The sequence below is a fragment of the Phascolarctos cinereus genome, unplaced genomic scaffold, assembly GCF_003287225.1.
Source record: "Phascolarctos cinereus isolate Bilbo 61053 unplaced genomic scaffold, phaCin_HiC Scaffold_726;HRSCAF=1367, whole genome shotgun sequence".
NCBI classification, from domain to species: Eukaryota; Metazoa; Chordata; class Mammalia; order Diprotodontia; family Phascolarctidae; genus Phascolarctos; species Phascolarctos cinereus.
In genome coordinates, this window is record NW_027556098.1 from 318506112 (window position 1) to 318527249 (window position 21138).

General features: G+C 46.1%; 1 protein-coding gene across 5 annotated transcripts in view; it reads right to left on the minus strand.

Annotated features, from left to right (window-relative positions):
• Window positions 1-746: 746 nt before the first annotated feature.
• Window positions 747-21138, minus strand: part of LRRC32 (leucine rich repeat containing 32) — a 54298-nt gene continuing 33906 nt past the window's right edge. For all 5 annotated transcript variants that reach the window (XM_078156928.1, XM_020989524.2, XM_020989523.2 and 2 more), the window contains one exon: window positions 747-8131. In XM_078156928.1, the coding sequence (XP_078013054.1) occupies window positions 6206-8131 (1926 nt within the window). In that variant the 3' untranslated portion in view covers window positions 747-6205. The remainder of the gene's footprint in view (window positions 8132-21138) is intronic.

Consider the following 21138-nt stretch of genomic DNA (forward strand, 5'->3'; position numbering starts at 1 on the left):
TTTTCATTTTATAGATGAGAAAACCCATAGACCCGTAAAATTTAGGCAACTTGCCCAACTTTATATAGCTATTAAATGGCAGGTGTTTTGTGTTGTTGAATCATTTACAATTGTGTCTGACACTTCATGACCCCATTTTGGGTTTTTTTTGGGCAAAGATACTGGAGTGGTTTGCTATTTTCTTCTCCAGCTCTTTTTACAGATGAGGAAACTGAGGCAAACAGGGTTAAGTGACTTGCCCAGGGTCGCACAGCTAGTAAGTGGCTGAGGCTGGATTTGAATTCAGGTCTTCCTGACTCTAGCCCCAGTGATCTATCCACTGTGCCACCCAGCTGCCCTATTTATTGGTGTAGAGAACTCCCAATGAAGACACTCCCTTCACCAAAACATATTTTCAACAGCTAGGCAACTTGTTGTCTTAGCCAGGTGCCTGGGACACCGAGAGGTTAAGGGATTTGCTTAGGGTCACACAGCCAGGATATATTGGGAGCAACATTTGAACCCAGATTTCTTGAATCGGAGGCCAACTTTTTCTTTCCTGTATATCATCATCCCTCTCTTACAGAATCCTAGAATCTTAGATTCTAGCACCAGAGACTCAGAGGGAAGATTAGAAGACATCTGGTCCAATGTTCCCACAAAACACACCTGCCCCCCATCCCCCACTCCCTTTTACAATTTGCACCAGGCTGAGGCAGAGCACTTATTCTTTCTTGTAGTAAACAGAAAGTCAGCAGGCCAATGGGTTATTCCAAAATTATCTTTTAATATATTCACATAGTTTCTCTATACAGCTCATACAAAATTCTTATAGGTCTATCATATATGTATACAGCAGCATCTTGTAGTGTTTACATGGCATCTGAAGAGATGGCATAGACCAGGCAGCCATCACAGGCAGCCAAGGGAGGAGTTCTGGGCTTCCTGCCTTTATTTCCCTCTGGGGAGACAGGAGTTTCTTTTCAGTACAACTCAATATTTGCTGAGCACTTGCTGTGTCTAGGGCCTTGTGCTGGACATTGTCAGGAGGCACCAATAAAAATAATGTCTTGCTCTTAGGTAACTCATGTCTGGGGGCTCCAGGGGCAGACACAAGGCTGTGGGGGTCCTGAGGAAAAAGAGATCACTTCCGCCTGCTGGAAGAGTAGGGGGATGTGGGACCAGGAAAAGCTTCAGGGCAGGTGAAGTAACCAAGCAGAGTATTATAACAATGGGAGGATTTCAACAGGCAGATATTGGGAGAAAAGGCATTCCAGGCAGAGGACACCAAAGGCTCTCTCAAATACTCAAATGCATCTGTCATCTCATTCATTAGGGCCTTCCCAACCCGTCTATGCCTGCCCCTTCCTGTAGGACTCACATTCATGTTCTCCCAAAGGTTGAACAAACAGGGCCCTCCAAATGCACTGGAGGCTTCTCTTTTTCACCTCAGTTGAAGGGTACAAGTGGAGTGCTTTCTGCGCTCTCTGGGTCTCCTTGTTATGATGATTAATTTGCATTGGTTTATCTTCTGAATGAAAATATTAGAATCAGCTTCAATGTCATTTCTGTCATTTACTTCCCATTTTTGATGTTCAATAACACTTTATTCATGGTTAAATCATTTCTATTGAATGTCATACCTCTATTTCATTTTTTCCCCCAAATTCTAATCTTAGTACAGACAGATGGCTCAAGGTGACCCAACTTCCAAAATGGACAATTGACATTTAGAAACCTAATATTGGACATGAATGGGCCTGTCATACCCTATATGTCCAAGGCTACTGACTGGTTCACCATGTGTCTGCTCTAAGCTGGCCCCTTGTGGTGGCCGTGGAAATTCTGATTATTTCCTTGAAAAGAGGAATTCCCAGTAAAGGAATCATAAGCGTACATCTATTACATCCCAGCCCTTTATATGGGCTGCCCATCACTCCTACTGACTGGATGGTTTAGTGAGGGCTGGGGATCATCCCCAGTGCATGTGCCAGCTGCCCTCAGAAAACTTACAGTATAGGAGAGGGGGATAATGGCCCATATTGGTTTGCCCACGGTCTGTAGAGAGCACTAAGAAGATGGTAGAACATGACTATTGATACTTGAGAGGGAGTATAAGGCACCTGAAGGCAGACTGGCAAGAAACTGAAAGACTGTGAGTTGTCTAGTTTGACTGGAGCGAAGAGCATAGAAAGGGGAGTAGAGGGTGATAAGGTTACCAAAAACTAGGCTGCTGCTAGTGCAGGGGCGATGGCCAGTGTTGGGGGGAAGGATATGATTCCACTATTTCCCTCTTCATCTGTGATAAGAATCCAGAGGTGAAGTGTTAATGGATTAATAAGGTGTTAACTAACACCCGGTAATTCTTTTGCAAAGGGTTTTGAAGATCTTTGATAGACCTGAAAAGAGGAAGGGATTTTCTTCCACTCCTACTGTCATCTGCCATCATGCCACAGAGTCAGTCCAGCAGCAGAGCTGCTTGCCCTATTTAGCAGTTAGAGGGTCAGATCCAGAGTTCTAGGCAGCCCAGGGTCAGAGGAGAGGAGAGTGTAACCCTTGCCTCTAAATCATATCCAGCAGAGAGCAGAGATACACTCTCCAGACAGACATGGATACAAGAGAGGTAGTCGATGAGGTCAGTAAGCAGCTTCAAGAAGTGGGACACCTGGCAGCAGAAAGAAGAGCTAGCTATGGCAATCAAAAGTGTAGAAAGATCTCCTCTTCCCCACCAAAGAGGCAGAAAAGACTGCTGCCTCCTGTCTGCATTTATGTGAATCTCACTAACTCTAGGCTTTATTTAAAAGCCTTTGGGGTCTTGGCAAGGTTGCCTTTCCTGACTCACTCAGAAAAAGGTGTTCACACTTCATAAAAGGATCCTAGGACGTTAACCCATTTTTTAAGACATTAACATCTCCTAAGGTGTTATGAGGTACAGTGAGTTGGGACACAGGGACCCTTCCTTTTTACGCTACATTATAGTGCGTCTTTCTTGGAGGCTACAGGGTATCATAGGAAGTTCTTGATTTGGGGAGTATCTTGATCCTATACTGTGTGTTACTCTCATTCTGCTGTTAGGACCTGCTCTTTTGTTCCTATGGTCCTTGGTATCTCCCCCAGAGCTAGACAGCTCCAGAATATTTCAGCTTTCCAAGCTTCTTTATTAAGTAGGAAACAGCCTTGAGCTGAGATTCAAAAGACCTAGACTTTTCTAGCCTACCACTCTATCTCACTGTGCAATTTTGGGCAAATGGCTAATCATCTTTGAGACTCAACTCAATTGTCTCTAAATTCCCTCCCAGTTCTTACATTCTGGGTTCTAAAGTAAAAACCACTTAAATTACCTACAGCTCAGAGCTTTACTACCAGATGAGGAGTGGATTTCAATGTTCAGGTTAAGTGTATGGGATGGACCATCCTAATGGAAATAGCACATAACTGGCTTGACTGAGCTCTCCTCCTCCCCCTGCTCCTGACCCAATTTACCAGAAGTTGGACCAAATTGGCTGTTCTGTAGATAGAGGGCAAATAGCAGGAGAAAGTCAGAGAAAGAAGAAGGAAAAGACAAAGATGAGAAAGATGCAGGGGGGAGGAGTAGAGAGAGAGAAGAGGGGAAATGGAAGAGGAAGGGAGGAGGAGACAAAGAGAGGAGAGGGACAGAGTGAGAATGGTGGGAGAGGAAGAGGGAATGATAGAAGAAAGGCAGATATTTAGAAATGGAAGGAGAAAGAGAAAGGGAGACAAGAGACAGAGACAGATATACATGCAGAGAGACAAGGAAATAGACAGAGACAGTAATTAAAGACCTAAAGAGAGGAACAGTGGCATGTATAATAGTAAGGGAGACGAGTTGGGGAAAAAACTGTTTGGACGTTTCCCCCTTCAAATCAAGCTCTCTGTCTACATTCCATTTGAACACCAAATGTTTCTAATCCTGCCCCCGAGCCCCGCTTGCTGCCCCGACTACTTTCAGGCCCAGCCAACACTGCCTGACACTCAGATGCCTGCCAGTTTCCATCACCCCCAGTTTAAGGAACTTAGTAAGAACAGAAGAGTTTCTACTTGGCTTGGCTGCACACATCCACCAGCAGCAGCACTAGAACTCCTAGTCCTGCTTGCAGGGTAGGAGTCACCCCAGATGGCCAAGGTGGCTGTTGAAAGTGGCAATTCCCACCCTCATCCCCCAAGTCCCTGATTCGAAACTCTGCCATGATTTACTGATTGTCAGGGGCAAGAACTAAGGGTACAACAGCTAAGCTACTGCAGTGGACGCTGGAGTGGGAAGAAACAACAGATGGGGGTGTGTGACAATCTATATTAACCCTTAATTTTAGCAAATAGAAAAAACAGTGCAACACCCCCAAATAGCTGATAAACTATTAATCCTTATTTATTGAGTATAAGCTTATTCATCTGGAATGATTAGGACCTGGAATTAATCGGTCCTTGGGGCTACCAAGGAAAAAGTCCACTTTTTGGCCTCAGTTTCTTCATTCTTAAAATGAGGGAGTTGGAAATGCTAAATTTTAGTGAGAGCTTAGTGAAAATAAAGATGTAAAATTTTATGCAAGTTCATAGGTATTCCCTGGGCCCCTGGGGGTCTGCAGAGACCAGGTTACGAATCTTTAGGCTAAATGATTTTTAGTTTCCCTGATAATTCTAAAGTTCATGAACTTTGCTTTCCACCCTTGTCTTTCAAGGCCTTCCACAATCTGGAGCCATGCTACTTCTCCAACATTACCTCATACTACTCCCCCTAAGCACTTGGTGTATGCTTCAGCCACACTGGAGAACTTTCTGCCCCCTACACAGCACTGGGATTTGAATTTCTGTCCTGCATGGCCTTGGGCCAGTCACTTCCCTTTAATGGGCCTCAGTTTCCCCTTACATGCAATGGGAACAATAAACTCTGTATATTCTTCATAGGACTATTCGAATACAGCAAGAGAATGAATTGAAAATACTTGTTAACCTGCAAGGCATTGGACCAATTTGGCTGTGGAACACACAAGTTAGCTTTCTCCAATCAACCTCCTCACTCAGCTTTGCTTTCTGCGATGGATTCATATTGGGGGCAGGGCCCAAGGGAATTGGGAAGCTGGCTCTGGAACACCCAAACTGGCCATGGGAGTATGGGAAAGGGGTAAGTAACTAATGGTCAATGGAAACCCCTCCATTGGGAGGGAGCTGAGGACAGGGAGCCCTTCATCTAGGCTATAAGGGAAAGAGCCCTGCCCAAGGAGGGAGGAAATAGGAGTCCTAGCCCAGCTCTCTGACCTTGGACAAGCGCCTCCCTCTCTCTGGGTCTTAGCTATTTCCAGGGTGCCTCCCATCTCTAATGCTGTGTCCTAGAGTCTCTGGCAGTCCATATTTTCTTATGGGGTCGGGGAAGAGCCTTCTATCATCTTCTTCTATTGGACTATCTAGTAATGGCCTCAGCTGGTGATTTGTATTAGTTTACAGATCAAAGAAGAATGTAGTTTGGAGAATTCTCATCCCTCTCATATGTAAGGTTTATAAGAATTAACATAAATTGTGACAAACATTTTGCTTCGAGACAAATTTTAAAGGGTTTTTCCCTAAGTGACTTTCTGGTCCTAAAGGGGTATAATTTCACTTGGGATGACTTTATTGAAGATCTCTCCTAAAGATGACTGTGGTCTTCCCAGACCCCAAGTAGGCGAGAGGTAGTGTGCTACAGGGGGAAAAGGACTTGCTAGCCCTTGGGTTCAAATCCTATCTCTATACCTTATTACTTCTGTGACCTTGGGCAGGTAACCTCCTTGGGCCTCAGTTTACTTATCTGTAGAATGAAAGAACCTCTGAACTACATCATCCCTTCAAATTATCTTATGATGGTAGGGGAAGGGCCCCAAGGATTTGCTTGGGGAGGAAAGGTAAAAAACACACTCAGGGATCCCCACATTTGCTGAACACAGTCAGCAGATGGATAGCTGAATGGATAAAGGTCAGGGCTAGTTTGGAAAAGGAAATAAGTGTCCAGCTGCCCAGGAGATCTAGACCCATATTTACTGGCTGCGTGGCCTCGGGCAAGTCCCTTAACTTCTCTGAGCCTCAGTTTCCCCATCTATCAAAAGAAGGGTTGGACTAAATGGTGTCTAAGTTTCCTGCCAGCTTTGAGTCTATGAGACCCCAGTGAAGCCACATATGTCCATTCCCAAGAACTGAGAATGACCCTGCAACAGGGACTTGGGAACACTTCTGGGGGTTAGGCTTTGAAATGCTGGTTAAACTCCTGCCGGCAGAAGCAACAGAAGAGGGTCAATGCAATGAGGAGGATTGACAAGATGAGAGCAAAGATGAGGATGATGAGCACATTGATTTTCTTGAGTCCCTCTTTCTCACAGTCCTCAGGGTGGACATGGAGAAAGAGGACGTCCTCCTGGGAGCTGAAGTCCTTGGAATGCCGGCACATCAAGTCCTCGAGGTTGGCGATGTCCACGCTCCCCCTCTGGATCACAGTCGCCAGCCAGCTGTTGCCGCAGCAAGCGAGCGGGTTCCCTGCCAGGTAGAGGCGCCGGAGGCTCCCCTCCAGGCCACTCATGTCACGGCTCTCAAGGTGGCTGAAACTATTGTTCCGAAGATCCAGCTCTTCAAGGGAGGCCTCCCGGGTCCAGGCCGGGAGCCAGCTCAGCTGGTTCTCTGAGAGATTGAGCTGCTTCAACCATGTGAAGCGGGGAAGGTCAACATGAAGGGCATCCAGGCCATTCCCCTGTAGCTGCAGCACCTCTAGGGAGGATTCAAGTCCAGCCAGAGCCCCAGGCATGACCTCTAAGCCTGGGTTTGCCGAGAGGTCCAAAGTGACCAGCGGGGTTTGCAGGAATGCACCCGCTGGGAGCCTCTGCATGGTGTTGCCTGCCAGGTTCAGGGCCCGGAGGGTGGGGATGCTGGAAAAGACAATGCAGCCTGAGGCAGCTGGCTCACCCAGGTCCTGGGAGGCCCCACAGAGATGAAGCCAGTTCCTTTGTAGGTTCAGCCGCTGGATCTTGGGGAGGCTGGAGAATGTGAGAGGCGGTAAGGCTGCCAGAGCATTGTGCTGTAAGTAGAGCTGCTGTAGGCTGGCCAGACCATGGACACCCACTGTGAAACCCTGAAGGTCATTGTGGCTCAAATCCAGGATGTCCAGTCTGGGCAGGGAGTACTCCTGCTGCACCTCGAAGGTGCGGAGGCAATTTCTGCTGAGGTTGAGGAACTGCAGGGAAGTCATGGGGTCCAAGAATCCTTTCGGGATGGCCTCAATCTCATTATAGCTTAGGTCCAAGAACAAGAGGCGGGAGAGGGCCAAGGAGCTATCGTTCCCGCTTGGGTCAGGGGCCAGATGGGGGTCAGTGGGCCAATCCTTCATCCTGGGGACCCCATTGCTGAAGGAGGAAGGGGAGTGCATCTGGATCAGATTGTTGGATACATTCAGGTAAATGAGCTGGTTGCGCCTGGGCAGGTCGGGGAACTGTGACAGTTTGTTCTCTCTCAAGTCAAGCCAGTAGAGTTGGTACTCCCGGTCCGTGGCAGCCGTCTGGAAGGACTCTATGCTGTTGCGGCTCAGATCCAAGAATCGCAGCTGGGGGAGGCTGAAGTCAGAAATGCAGGTGATGGAGTTCATAGAGAGGTTGAGGCGGGCAAGGTGGGGCAGGGCATCGAAGGCTCCCTCCTCGATCTCCATGATCACGTTGCTATGCAGGTCCAGCTCTTTAAGGGCGGGGACTCCCTGTAGGGTCCAGCGGGAGATTCGGGTGAGGCTATTCTCCGCCAAGGAGAGAGTGAGCAGGCCAGGGGCATCCTTCAGGAAGGCCTCAGCCAGGTTATCGTACAAGCCATTGCCCGAGAGGTCCAGAGTGGTCACTCGAGGCAGGGGCCCGATGCCCCCGTTGACATTGTGTTGGGATCCCCGTCCCAAAAGATTTCGGGCTAGGTTGAGGTGCTCCAGCTGCAACAGACTGGCAAAAACTCCAGGCTGGATGAAGCTGATCTGGTTGGAGCTTAAGTCGAGACGTTGGAGGGCGGTGTAAAAGATCAATGGAGTTTCCATGATGCTGTGCAGCTGGTTCTGAGACAGGTCGAGGGCTTTGCTGTCCGCGTGGAGGACTGCGGGTATCTGCAGGAGCCCCCGGCTGTGGCACAGGACCTCCATGCCCACCTAGGGAAGGGGAGAGAACACTGGAGCATTATGAGTGGGTAGGTCTCCTGGGGATGCCGGAGACAAAGATGGAGGAGCTGGCTATAATCAAGGAAGCCTCTTAGGGTATCACAAAGGGCACTACAGTGGAAGTCAGACTCTAGGACATGGGCTTTGGTCCCAGCTTTGAGTCTTAATAATTTTACATCCTTGGGCAAATCCTGAACTTCAGATTCCTCATCTGTATACTTCCTGCAGCATTTTGGAATATCTGTATATATATATACACACACACACACACACACACACACACACACACACACACATGCACACACATGTATATGTACTTACAGTTGAGCAAACCTCAATTTCATAGAATCATAGATTTAGAATTCAAAGAGATTTTAAAGGAGTTTAACTCCCTTAATTTTACAGATGAGGAAACAGAGGCCTAGAAAGGTTGAGTGACTTGCCTAGGGTCACATAGGTAGTAAGTAACTTTCTAAGGTAGGATTCAAACCCAGGTCTTTCTGATTCCATGTCTACTCTATCTACTATACTGGTATAGGGATCTCCCAATGAGAAATTCCTTCCACAGAGCTGGACAAAGCATTTACAATATACACTCTTAGAGAGTTGGCTGGGAGTACTAAGCTGTTTAATGACTTGCCCAGGGGTCACACAGCCAGTCTATGTCAAAGGCAGGACTTGAACCTAGACCTCATTCACTACATCATGCTGCCTTTCTGATAATAATAATGAGCCAGTTCACATTTCTAAAAGGCTTGCAAAACATTTTCCCCAAAGCAACCCTGTAAGTTCCACACTGCACACATCATTATCACTCCTGTTTTGCAGACAGAGAATGGCTAGGAGAGTGCTCTGTGAACTGTAAAGCAGCATCTGTATTTCTAGCACTGCTGTTGCTGTTATTCAGCAAGCATGGATTCTACGGCGTCCTCAGACGGCCCCTAAGAGTGTGGGCGTTGGATTCACAGCTGATCACATCTACACTATTCTTGAGCGCTCCATGGGTGTCGATCTGGCCTGGCCAGCCAGAATGAGTGCTCTCCAAGGGCAGGGGCCTCTTGAAGGTCCATAAAGAAAAGCAGTGACCAGAACAAGGCCAAGCACATAGGCAGACCTGCAATAACGATGCCACAGAAGAGCCTTAGAATGAGAACCAGGAGACTCACGTTCATGTGCCCGCTCTGCCACTGACTCATGTCCCTTTCAGCTTTGACACTGTTCTAAGGAGCCTTCCATCTCTGGCATTCTGTATTCTAAGGAGCCTTCCATCTCTGGCATTCTGTGTTCTAAGGAGCCTTCCATTCCTGACATTCTGTGTTCTAAGGAGCCTTCCATCCCTGATACTCTGTGTTCTAAGGACCCTTATTATGTGTTCTAAAGACCCTTCCATCGCCGCTATTCTGTGTTCTAAGGACCCTTCCATCCCTGACATTCTGTATTCAAAAGACCCTTCCATCCCTGACATTCTGTGTTCTAAGGACCCTTCCATACCTAACATTCTGTGTTCTAAGAAGTCTTCCATCCCTGATACTCTGTGTTCTAAGGACCCTTATTCTGTGTTCTAAAGACCCTTCCATCCCCGATATTCTGTGTTCTAAGGACCTTTCCATCACTGACATTCTGTGTTCCAAGGACCTTTCCATACCTAACATTCTGTGTTCTAAGGATCCTTCCATCTCTGACACCATATGTTCCAGGGTCCCTCCCAGCTCTGACATTCTGTGTTCTAAGGACCCTTCCATCCCTGATATTCTGTATTCAAAAGACCCTTCCATCATTGACATTCTGTGTTCTAAGGACCCTTCCATCACTGACATTCTGTGTTCTAAGGACCCTTCCATTCCTAACATTCTGTGTTCTAAGGATCCTTCCATCTCTGACACCCTATGTTCCAGGTCCCTCCCAGCTCTGACATTCTGTGTTCTAAGGTTCCATCCAGCTTTGACATTCTGTATTCTAAGGTGCCTTGCAGCTTTGACATTGTTCTAAGGACACTTTCAACTCTGATGTTCTGTGTTCTAATGGCCTTACCCTGTTCTGACATTCTAGAATTCTATAACCAGGTGACCTTCTAGGCATCTCCGCTTCTATGAATTACCCAGGTACCCTGGTCAGACATCCACTTCTTGGTATCTTTACAAACACTATCACCTTCTCCCAGGTACCTGCTTTCCCTTTGTTTAATGCTGTTACACTTACAGGCTGACTTCAGCTAATGTCAGTGGAGGCAAAGCATTTACAAGAAAGAAAGATAAGACATTTTCTCCAGTCATCCAACTTTTATTTTAGCCTCTCATATTTCCTCATATGCTATTTCCAAATTCCCATTCCAAGGAGTAGAAATTGAGGCCCCTTACCCTTTTCCCTCATAACTGACATTCCCCAGATGTAATATCATCCTTGCTCTGCTCTGCTGGCCTCACCCTTCTCTATGAGCCAAGCGCCTCTCCTTACTATGGACTGAGAGCTCAGACTGAGATAGTGAGGATTTCCCCCTGGAGAATAGTAGAATTTCAGAAGATCAGAACTGGAGGAGGCCTTAATAGTCTTGGAAACAGACTCACAGAATCTTAGGGTTGGAGCAGACCTCAGTGGTCCCCTGGGTCAACTCTGTCCCCTTATCATAATTTCACTCAATCAACATTTATTAAGCACCTACTATGTCTGAGGAGCTGTTCTAAGTGCTGGGGATACAAAAGGAAGGAAAAGACAGTTCCTGCTCTCAAGGAGCTTACAATCTAAGGGACAACATTCCCACTTAGTAACTTAATCACAAAGCACTTACTGCTCCCCAAGACAGTCCGCTCCACTTTGGGACAATTCAAATAGGATATTTTTCCTTATGTGAAGCATGAATCTGCATCCTTAAACTTCCCTCCTTCCCTTAAACTGGTTCTAATTCTAACCTCTGGTGCATCACAGAATAAGCCTGCTTCCTTCTTCTCAGGATTGCCCTTCAGATACTGGTAGGCAAATATCAGGCATCCCAATTCCTTGTCAGGTTAAATATCCATGGCTCTCTCAAATGATTCTCACATGAATGACGTAGTTTCAATCTCTGTATTATACTAGTTGATGTCCTCTTGCCAAAGTTGCCCCAAATTAGACAGACTATTCCAGATGAGAGGTGGCCAGAGCAATGTAGGGTGGGAGCAGGACCACCATCCCTCCTGCTCTGGACATGACCTCCTGACTGGTCCCTGAATATGGCCCCCATCTCCCCATTCCAAGTGTTTTCATTGGCTGTCCCCTGTTCCTCCTCACTTGCACCTCCTGGCTTCCTCCTAGCCTCAGCTGAAGTCTTCTACAAGAAGCCTTTCTTAATGTCTTCCCTCTGTGCCTCCCCCAATATACCTTGTCTATAGATTCTTTGTATGTAGCTATCTGCATGTCGTCCCTCCCATTTGACCATGAGCTCCTTGAAAGAAGAGACTGATTTTTTGTGTGCATGTTTTTGTTTTTCCTTTCTTTGTGTCCCCAGAGCTTAGCACAATGCCTGGTACAAGTAGGTGCTTAATAAATGCTCGTTAATTGATTGATATTAGTACAGTCTTAGCTTTCATTAGCTTTTTTTCATTGCCAAATCACATGGTTAGCCCAAATCAAGCTTGTGGCCCTCTAAGACTTCCAAGTCTTCTTCACATGAAGTGCTTTCTATACACTTTCTAGATACTCCCCTCAAGTAGAACAGAAAACATTATAGCTGGAGTAACCTTCAAACACAGAATGTGAGGACACAGAATGGCAGAACTGGAAGGGACCTTAGAAATGCAAAGTTAGAACAGAGAACATGGGATGTCTGAATTGGAAGGGATCATAGGATCAATGATTTGGAGCTAGAAGGGGCCTTAGAAGCCATCTAATTCAACCTCTTTATTTTACAGATGAACTAACTGAGGAACAGAGAGGTAGTGATTTGGCTCAAGGTGGTCACATAGGCAGGAAGTGTCAAAGGTTGGAATTTCAACCCAATTCTTTTGATTATAGAGCCAGGGCTTTTCCCATCATACCAGGAGGCCTCAGAGATATCCAATTCAACTTCCTCATTTGACAAATGAGAAAACTGAGACACAGAGTGGGCCCCAAATGACTTGCCCAAGGTCTTCTAGTTTGGATCTTACTGTATATGTGGCCAAAAATAATATCTTTCTAGGAGCAGGACGGAAGTATCCTCTTTTTCTCTTGTCTCCTTCACAGAAGAGCCTGACATGGGGTTGAATGCACAGGAGGTATTCAGTAGGGATGAGGGAACTAATCTATATGGTGGTGGTGGTGGTGGTGTTCAGTTATTTCAGTCGTGTCTGACTCTTCATGACCCCATTTGGGGTTTTCTTGGCAAAGATATTGGAATGGTTTGCCATTTCCTTCTCTAGCTCATTTTACAGATGAGAAAACTAAGGCAAACAGGGTTTTAAGTGACTTGCTCAGGATCACACAGCATCTGAGGCCAGATTTGAACTTAGGTCTTCCTAACCACAGGCCTAGTGCTCTAGCCACTGAGCAAACTGGTTGCCAACCTCTAAGGTCCTTTCACCCTAAATCTGCCTCTCTCCCTATATTCCCTATTTCTGTTTATGATGTCACCGCTCTCTCTAAGTGACCCAGACTCAAAACATCACAATCATTTTGAACTCTACCATCTCCCTCACCCCCAACAACCAATTACTTACCAAGTACCATCTCTCCCATCAGTCCCTTCCTCTCCATTCCCACTGTCATCACCCAAGGTCAGGGCCTCATTATCTTTCTTAAGACTATTGCAACAATAATCTCCTGACTGGACTCCATGGTTCCAGGAAATCTCCTTACCTTCTATCCTTCAAACACTTGGCAGAATCAGCTAAGTGGCATGGTGGAGAGGGCTCTGGGCCTAGAATCAGGAAGACCCTGTTTTCAAACATTTACTAGCTGTGTGACCCTGGGCAAGTCACTTAAGCTGTGTCTGCCTCAGTTTACTCAACTGAGTAAAATGAAGTACTAATTATAAAGTATTTAGCATAGGGCCTGTCACACAGTAGGTGTTACATAAATGCTTATTCCCTTCTGGGAATTGGCAGGTCTGCCAATATCATTTTCCTGTTAAAAAAAACCATTCAGCCTTTGCTTGAAGACCTCCAGGGAGGGGGAACCCACTGTCTCTCGGGCAGCCCATTCCACCTTTAGATAGATTCTCCAAAACATCCTTCCTCCTGCCCCTTGGGACCATGAAGAAAAAAGTCAATCCATTCTAACCAACCCTGCACATATGCCCTCTCTGCCAGCATGTCTGCCCAGCCCACGTCTTCTTTCCTCCTGGATAAACAGCCCCAGTTCTTGGCCCACATGGGACGATCTGCCGGCCTTTCACCATCTGGTGCAGTCAGTCAGTATCAGGGTGAGGACCCCAGGACCTCTGCCTCCAGATGCAGGACTCTAATTTATCATATGTTTCACATAATAAACAAATGAGTCTGTAACACACACCACACACACAACACATCCCATGACCAAGCTCCGTGCCAAAACCTTCCTGTTGAGTAAAAAAGGACTGCAATTCTCCACTAGATCTGTGATTTCATTAGTGTTGCTATTCCCTCCATCAGCACGGCTCTCCCCTCTCCAAGCCTGCCCATCCCATGTAACTCTTCTCCACCTCCTAACATGAATTGTCTCCCCTCCCTGTGGGCCTCCCTTCCTTCTTCTCTCCTTGGTGAAGGCATCTCCCAGGGGAGCACATGACCCGTCCAACAGCTATCCCCTGCTTTCTCCCACCTTCTTCCCTCATACATTTCTTACATGACATCCTTTAGCCCATGAGTAAAAAGGACATTTTGGCTCTATGATTACATGTATACTCTGATACAAATTCTGAGGCAAGGTAAAGTTTTGTTTTTTCAAACATTATAGGTCATGGTCAATAACGTACCTAGAGGTCAAGGCCTGAAGTTTCTCTTTACAGCAGCACCGTCAAACTCAACTAGAAGCCTGGGCCAAGTCATATTGGCTTAGAAAACCACAAGTGAACATTATCTGTGTCCTATTGCATTTACTACCTATTTTGTTAAAAAATTTCCCACTTATATTTTAATCTGGTTCCATAGGAACTAGAGGCCATAGCAGCACCTGCTTGCTGAAATCTTGGCTTTTACAGGCTCAGGCATTGGCTAACACAGGAGAGCTGCAGAAATGGCAGCTGCTACATCCTCCATCCCTTACAAGGACTGCTGAGAGGAAAACACTCACTAAACTTTTAGGGCTAGGGGAATGGGGATTGCTCCTGATGCTGTTACTCCTACAATGATAATAATAGCTAACAGCAATGGAGTGCTTACTATGTGCTAAGTGCTTTACAATTCTTTTCTCATTTGATTTTCAATTCAAACAATCTTCAGGGGTAGGTGCTATTATTGTTCTTATTTCATAGATGAGGAAATTGAGGCAGACAGAGGCCAAGTGACTTGCCCAGGGTCACACAGCTAGTAAGTATCTAAGGCCAGATTTGAACTCAGGTCTGCCTAACTTCAGGACTAGCAGTCTATCTATGCACCACCTAGCTGCTACTTCTACCACTACTACCGCCATTACTACCACTATTACTGCTACTACTACCACCACCATCACCACCACCACTCCTCCTCCTCCTCCTACTGCCATCAGTGCTACCACTATTACAACTACCATTACTGCTACTACCATCACCACCATCACCACTACTACTATTACTATGACTACTACTACTACTACTTCTACTGCCATCACTACTACCACTATTACCACCACCATCACTGCTACTGTCATCACTACTACCACCACCACCACCATTACCACCACCACTACTACTACTACCATGACTCCTACTCCTACTGACATCACTGCTACCACTATTACCACCACCATTGCTGCTACCACCACCACCACCACCACTACTGTCACTACCACTACTATTATTACTACTACTACCATCACCACTACTATTATTACTACCACCACTACAACTACTACTGCCACTATCACTACTACTACTGCTATTACCACCATCATTACTACTACCACTACCACTACTACTACTACCATCATCATCACCACTACTATTACTACCACCACCACCACTATGGCTAGCTAGCATTTATTTAGGGCTCTAAGGAAGCAGTTGTAAAGTACTTTACATATGTTATCTCATTGATCCTCATAATAACTAATAGTTCATATCAGGTCAGTAAAAAAAAAAATAGTTCACATCAGGTCCCTCGCAATAACCTTGTGAAGTCAAGCAGTAAAATATTCTGGTTCTGGTCTAGGTCTATGATTTTACCAACGCAGGAGAACTCCCAACGTAGAAAGCCTCATCACTGATGGAGATTGACAATCATCTGTAATTTGTAGCCTTAGAAAGTTGCCTGGAGACATCGAGCAGTGAAATGACCTGCCCAAGGTCACACTAGTGGGACTTGGCCACAGTCTTCTGATTCCCTGCCAAGCACTCACTCCACCACCCTGTACCACCTCCTTGGAATAACCATGACTTTTGTAGTTCCCTTGAAGGTTTGCAAAACACTCTTTTTTAAACATATCATTTTAATATGTCATTAACATAAGGGCTAGAGGTGTTATTATACCCATTTCATAGGTGAGTAAAACTGAAGGTCAGAGTTCGAAAGGCTTTTCAGCCAGTAACCGTCAGAAACAAGACGAGCAGGTGTCACCCGAGTCGAAGCAAAGCAGTCTTCCCACTCCTCAGCCCAAGGCTGCCTCTCTCGTCCCATGTGGCCCATTTAGCTTTGACCCCAACACTCAGAAGTGTGGGTTGAGAGCCTGAGCTCCTTATTTACAGCTGGAAAAAGGCATCCTGGGCTTAAGCACCAGACAGTGGCCAAGCTGAGTTTATGAGTGATCACCCCAAGCTTCGCCAGAAGCATGCTTACTTTCTGATGGTTAGTTTGGGCTCATAGAATTTAGATGCTGTCTAGAGCCGGCCGGGGCCTTGGAAGGCAATGAATGCCTTCATTTTAGGGATGAAGACACTGAGCACAAGAGAGGACAAGTGTTTTGCTCATGGCCGGGCAGACCAGAATCCAGGCTCAGGGCCTCTGGCTCCCAAGTCAGTACTATTGTTCCTCCTCTCTCGGGTCTGCAGTTCTGCCTTTGAGGTCAGAGCTCCAGGGCCTCGAGCAGAGTGGAGGAGGCTGTAGGGAGTGGGAAGGCCTCTTGCCATTCCAGCAGGTGGTCTCTGTTGGGGATCCAGTGAAAAGCCCAGGGGTGGCTTCCAGGAAATCTATTTATAGGGCTGACTGCTGCGTGTGGTGAACTTGAGGAAGTGACGGTGGAGGCCGGGTGGATCAACAGGAAAGGAATGATTGTCTTCCTTCCACGGGACCCTTTCCCTCTGCTCCTAGCCCAGCCACTATGGAAAGGCTCAAACTGTAACTTTCTTTTTCAAAAGGAAGAGGATTTTTGACTTGGCCCCTATCTTGTGGCCTGTATCTGGGCCAAGAATGGAAGCCAAGGGAAGCTAGGATTCTTACTAAGATCTAAGACAAGGCATGTAGCCTGGTGGAAGGTGCATGGGATCTGGGGTTAGAGTGCCTTGGTTCAGATTCCATCTGTTACTGGCTGCGCGACCCTGGGCAAGCCACTTAACCTCAGCCTTAAGAATTGTTTTTTTTCATACTTGCCCCAGCACCTAGAATACAGCAGGCACTTCATAAATCCTTATTAGTGGACTTAAGCCTCAGTTTCCTCATCTATAAAATAGTTAAGCTATGTGGGCAAGCTGTATGACCTCTCTCTGGGCTAGCATATCCTAGTGAATGAAGCCCTGGTCTTGGAATCAGGAAGACCTGGGTTTGAATTCCACCTTGGACACTTACCAGCTTGGTAAGTCAATTATCTTTCCTAAGCCTCAGCTTCCTCATCTATGAAATGGGGATAATGATGGCACCTACTTTACAGCCTAAAGGTTGTGAGAATCAAATGAGATGATGTTCTTTGAAAAATGCTAGGGTGAACTCCACCTTCAATCTGGTTTCAACTCCAAGGAACTAGAGTTTCCCCTCATCCCTCTAAACCTCATCACCTTAACTGAATCCACCTCCTCTACCCTCTGGAAGGTTGAGCACCAAATTTCTCCTGATGCTTTCCTTTATAGAGGGCAGTAACTGGACTCTGGCCTTACATCTGCTGCCCTACCTGGCTTCAGCTCCTTAGAACAAGATGCTCCAATGCTAGGTACCCCTCATGTCCAGGAACCTCCTGCCTCTTTTGGTGTGTTATCTCTCCTTTTAGATTGTAGGGCAGGAACTGTCTTCGTTTTGTTTTTAATTCTATTCCCAGCACTTACAATCATGGATGCTTATCAAACATTTATTGGATTGCAAACTTTAAAACGCTAAATAAATGTGAGCTAGTATTCACAATGGGCACCTAGGTGGTGCAGCGGATAGAGCACTGAACCTAGAGTCAGGAAAACCTGAGTTCAAATCTGGCCTCAGACACTCACCAGCTGTGTGACCCTGGGCAAGTCACACCCTGTTTGCCTCTGTTCCCTCATCTATAAAATGAGCTGGAGAAGGAAATGGCAAACCACTCCAATATCTCTGCCAAGAAAACCCTGAATGGGGTCGTGAAGAGTCAGACAGGACTGAATAATAACAACAAAATGATGAGATTGGACCAGTGGAATCATTCAAGAAACATCTATTAACTGCCTGCTATACACAGGAAGCTAGGCTAGATACTGGGGATATAAAAATGAAAAATGACATAGTCCCTCTCCTCAAGGAACTTACAGCAACATGCAATTAGAAGGTATGAGGTAGAGGGTGATGTGGGCAATGGAGAGATTCAGAGGATATTTTGAAAATTTGAAGTGGAGAGAATACTTTCAACAAGAGTGATGGTTGTGGTAAGGAAATCAGGGAAGGCTTCATGGAAGAGGTGGTACTTGAGCTGAACCTTGAAAGAAGAGGAGAAAAAAAGAAGAAATTCCTTTCTCTCTCTTTCTTTCCAGTTGGGGTTAAGTGACTTTCCCAGGGTCACAGAGCTAGTAAGTGTCTGAGGTCAAATTTGAACTCGTGTCCTCCTGACTCTAGGGCCAAGTGCTCTATCCACTGTGCCACCTAGCTGCCCTAAGAAAGCACTTTCCAGGCATGAGACTATCGGTGGGTGTGCAAGGAAGCCAAGAAATGGTAGTTTGAGATCTTTACAACTCTAAATCTGACAATCCCATGTGCATCTTAGGGGTGGGAGGAGGGATGTCTCATGACTGAAGAGCAGGAAGAGAGAAACCTGCAGCTTTAAGAAACCAGGCTGTGTGGGAGCAAGCAGCTTGGTGGAGAAAGGCCAGAGCCATAGAGCTCCTGATGCAGCCACTTGGCCTACTTCTGAGTCAGGGGCTTCCAGCCTGGGCTGTCAAAGGCAGAGAACATCGGAACCATATGAGGGGGCACTGGCAGCTGGGCTGTCATGCCTGCCCCGGGGCTCTGGCCTCTACCCCTGTCGAGGCTTGGCCCAGCACCCAGCCTCTGGGGCCTGTGTGGATTAACTAAACCAGATCACCGTCGCCACATGGCTGAATGCATGCAGCCACCTCCTTCCTAGCTGGCTGAAGGATGGAGCATGGCGTCACCATGGAAAGAGGACTGGATTTGGGGTCTGAGAGCCTGGGTTCAAATCTCTCGCTAGCTGAGTGACCTTTCCATCTGTGATCTCCTGGCTTCCACATACTCTACTCAGGGGCATAAGCCCATCTTCCCAGAGACAGTACAAGGGAGCGGGATGAACATAGAAGCTCCGGTTGTGAGATCACAGAGTTAGACCTGGGAGGGGCCTCAGATGCCCTTCAGCCCAACCCACTAATTTTATGAATGAGGAAACTGAGGTCAAATGACTGGCCCACATTAACACAGGTCACGAAGATCAGAATACCAGTTTAGAACACGCGGGCTCTAGTCTTAGCTCTCATGTTTCCTAATTATGCGACTCTAGGTAATAGACTACGACTATAGACTATGGATCTCCCTGAGCATGTGTTTCCTTACCTATAAAATGGGAACTCATTCCATATCATTCAGGGTTGTGAGGATACCCCTCTGTAGATATTACAGGGCTACAGAAATAAAGATTGGGATCAATGACCTGCTGGTAAATGTTTAGCAACCAGCTCTCTGAAAAAATATATAACCATGACACATTTATAAGTTCAATCTGCATTATTAAAATTTTTTCTAAAAAAAATTTCTTCTATTACTTTAAGTCAGATCAGTTGTGTCTGACTCTTCTTGACCCTGTTTGGGGTTTTCTTGGCAATGATACTGAAATGGTTTGCCATTTTCTTCTCCAGCTCATTTGACAGATGAGGAATCTGAGGCAAAAAAGTTAAGTGACTTGCCCCGAGTCACACAGCCAGTAAATGTCTGAGGTCAGATTTGAACTCAGGAAGATGAGTCTTCCTGACTCTAGGCCCAGCATACTACCCACTGAGCCACCTAGCTGCCCACTTTGAGTTTAGATAATCAAAATCACAATAATTCATGTCTTGATTCAGAGTGTTGCCTGATTTCCTGTGTGTAAATGCTCTCAGTGAAAACGGAATAATGGCTTCTCATCACTGGTTCTAGGAAACTCCTGGCTAAGATTATTGCTTTCATTATATAATTAAAACCATAGAATTCTATTTTTTTGGTTTGGGGCTGACAAGGAGCATGAAGTTCAATCCCCTTATTTTACAGAAGGGGAAAATAAGGTCCAGAGGGGAGAAAGGGATTGTTGAAATTTGCTTAGGGCAGTCAGAAGCATAGCTGAAGCCCAGGGCTCCTGATTCCCAATTCTGGGCTCCACCCCCTGCCCCATGCTGCATCATGTCACACAGGCTTGAGGCACAGGATACTGGCTGGATGAGCTTTCTGAGCAGAGAGCACAGAACACAGAATGTCAGCGTGGGAAGGGACCTTCGAGACCATCTAATCTACCACTTCAATGAAGAGAGGAGGAAACTAAAGCTGAGAGAAGAAAAGTGACTTGTCCAAGGTCACACATTGAGGTAGTGGGAGAGGTGAAACTCAAACCCAGGTTTCTTGGCTGAGAAATTGAGAAAGGTTTTCAACAAGAGTTGAAGGAAAACAGTTTTGGGGAGAGCATCTTGGCTACTCAGACATCTTGTGTTCTTTTTAGTAACTAATAGCCTAACAAAGCTGCTCTAATATCAGTGATGCCTGCTTGAATTTGGAATTAGCACAGAACTTGTTCAGAGCAAATGGATGCTGGGAAAGAGTCAATATTAAGAATACAACCTTCCTCCTCTCTGATCAAGAACTTTGGGGGTTAAGTCCAGGTTCCTGAATCTGGCATTTAAGGCCATCCCTAATCTGGCCCCATTGGACCTTCTCTCCAGTTGTTCCCCCAACACCTCCCCTCTCTTCTGGCTAGGCTGGGGGCTCACTTTTCCCTGTATGCTTCTAGGTCAGAGCGCCAAACCAAATATTTCATGAGTCGAGAGTTAGCTCCTTGTGGACAGGAGCTATGTTGGCTTTCACCCTTCTATCCCTAGTTCTGGGCAGACGGCACACATATTTTGCTTAATAAATATCTGCTGAACTGATCTGAGTCCTAGCCTGTTGCCTAATAGTTGTGTGGCCCCCTATATGCCTCAGTTTTCTTCTGCATAAAGTGAGAGTATTAGGCTAAATTATCCTACCAGCTCCGACATTCTATGTCCTAAGGTCCTGTCCAACTCTAAATTCTGAACATAAGAATTAGATGCTTAATTTATTCCTTTCTCCAAGACTTTACTCAAGATGTTGTTCTCCCACCCCCATGAAACCCCCATACTTCTCCTCTTCCTCTCCAAACCCTACCCAAGCTTAAAGTCCACCTCTTCCAGGAAAACTTCTATTTTCTAGAAGAAGCTAGGTGTTATGGTGAACAGAGTGCTGGGCCTAGAATTTCTTTGTTGTTCAGTCGTGTCCAACTTCATTTGGGCTTTTCTTGGCAAAGATATTGGAGTGGTTTGCCATTTCCTTCTC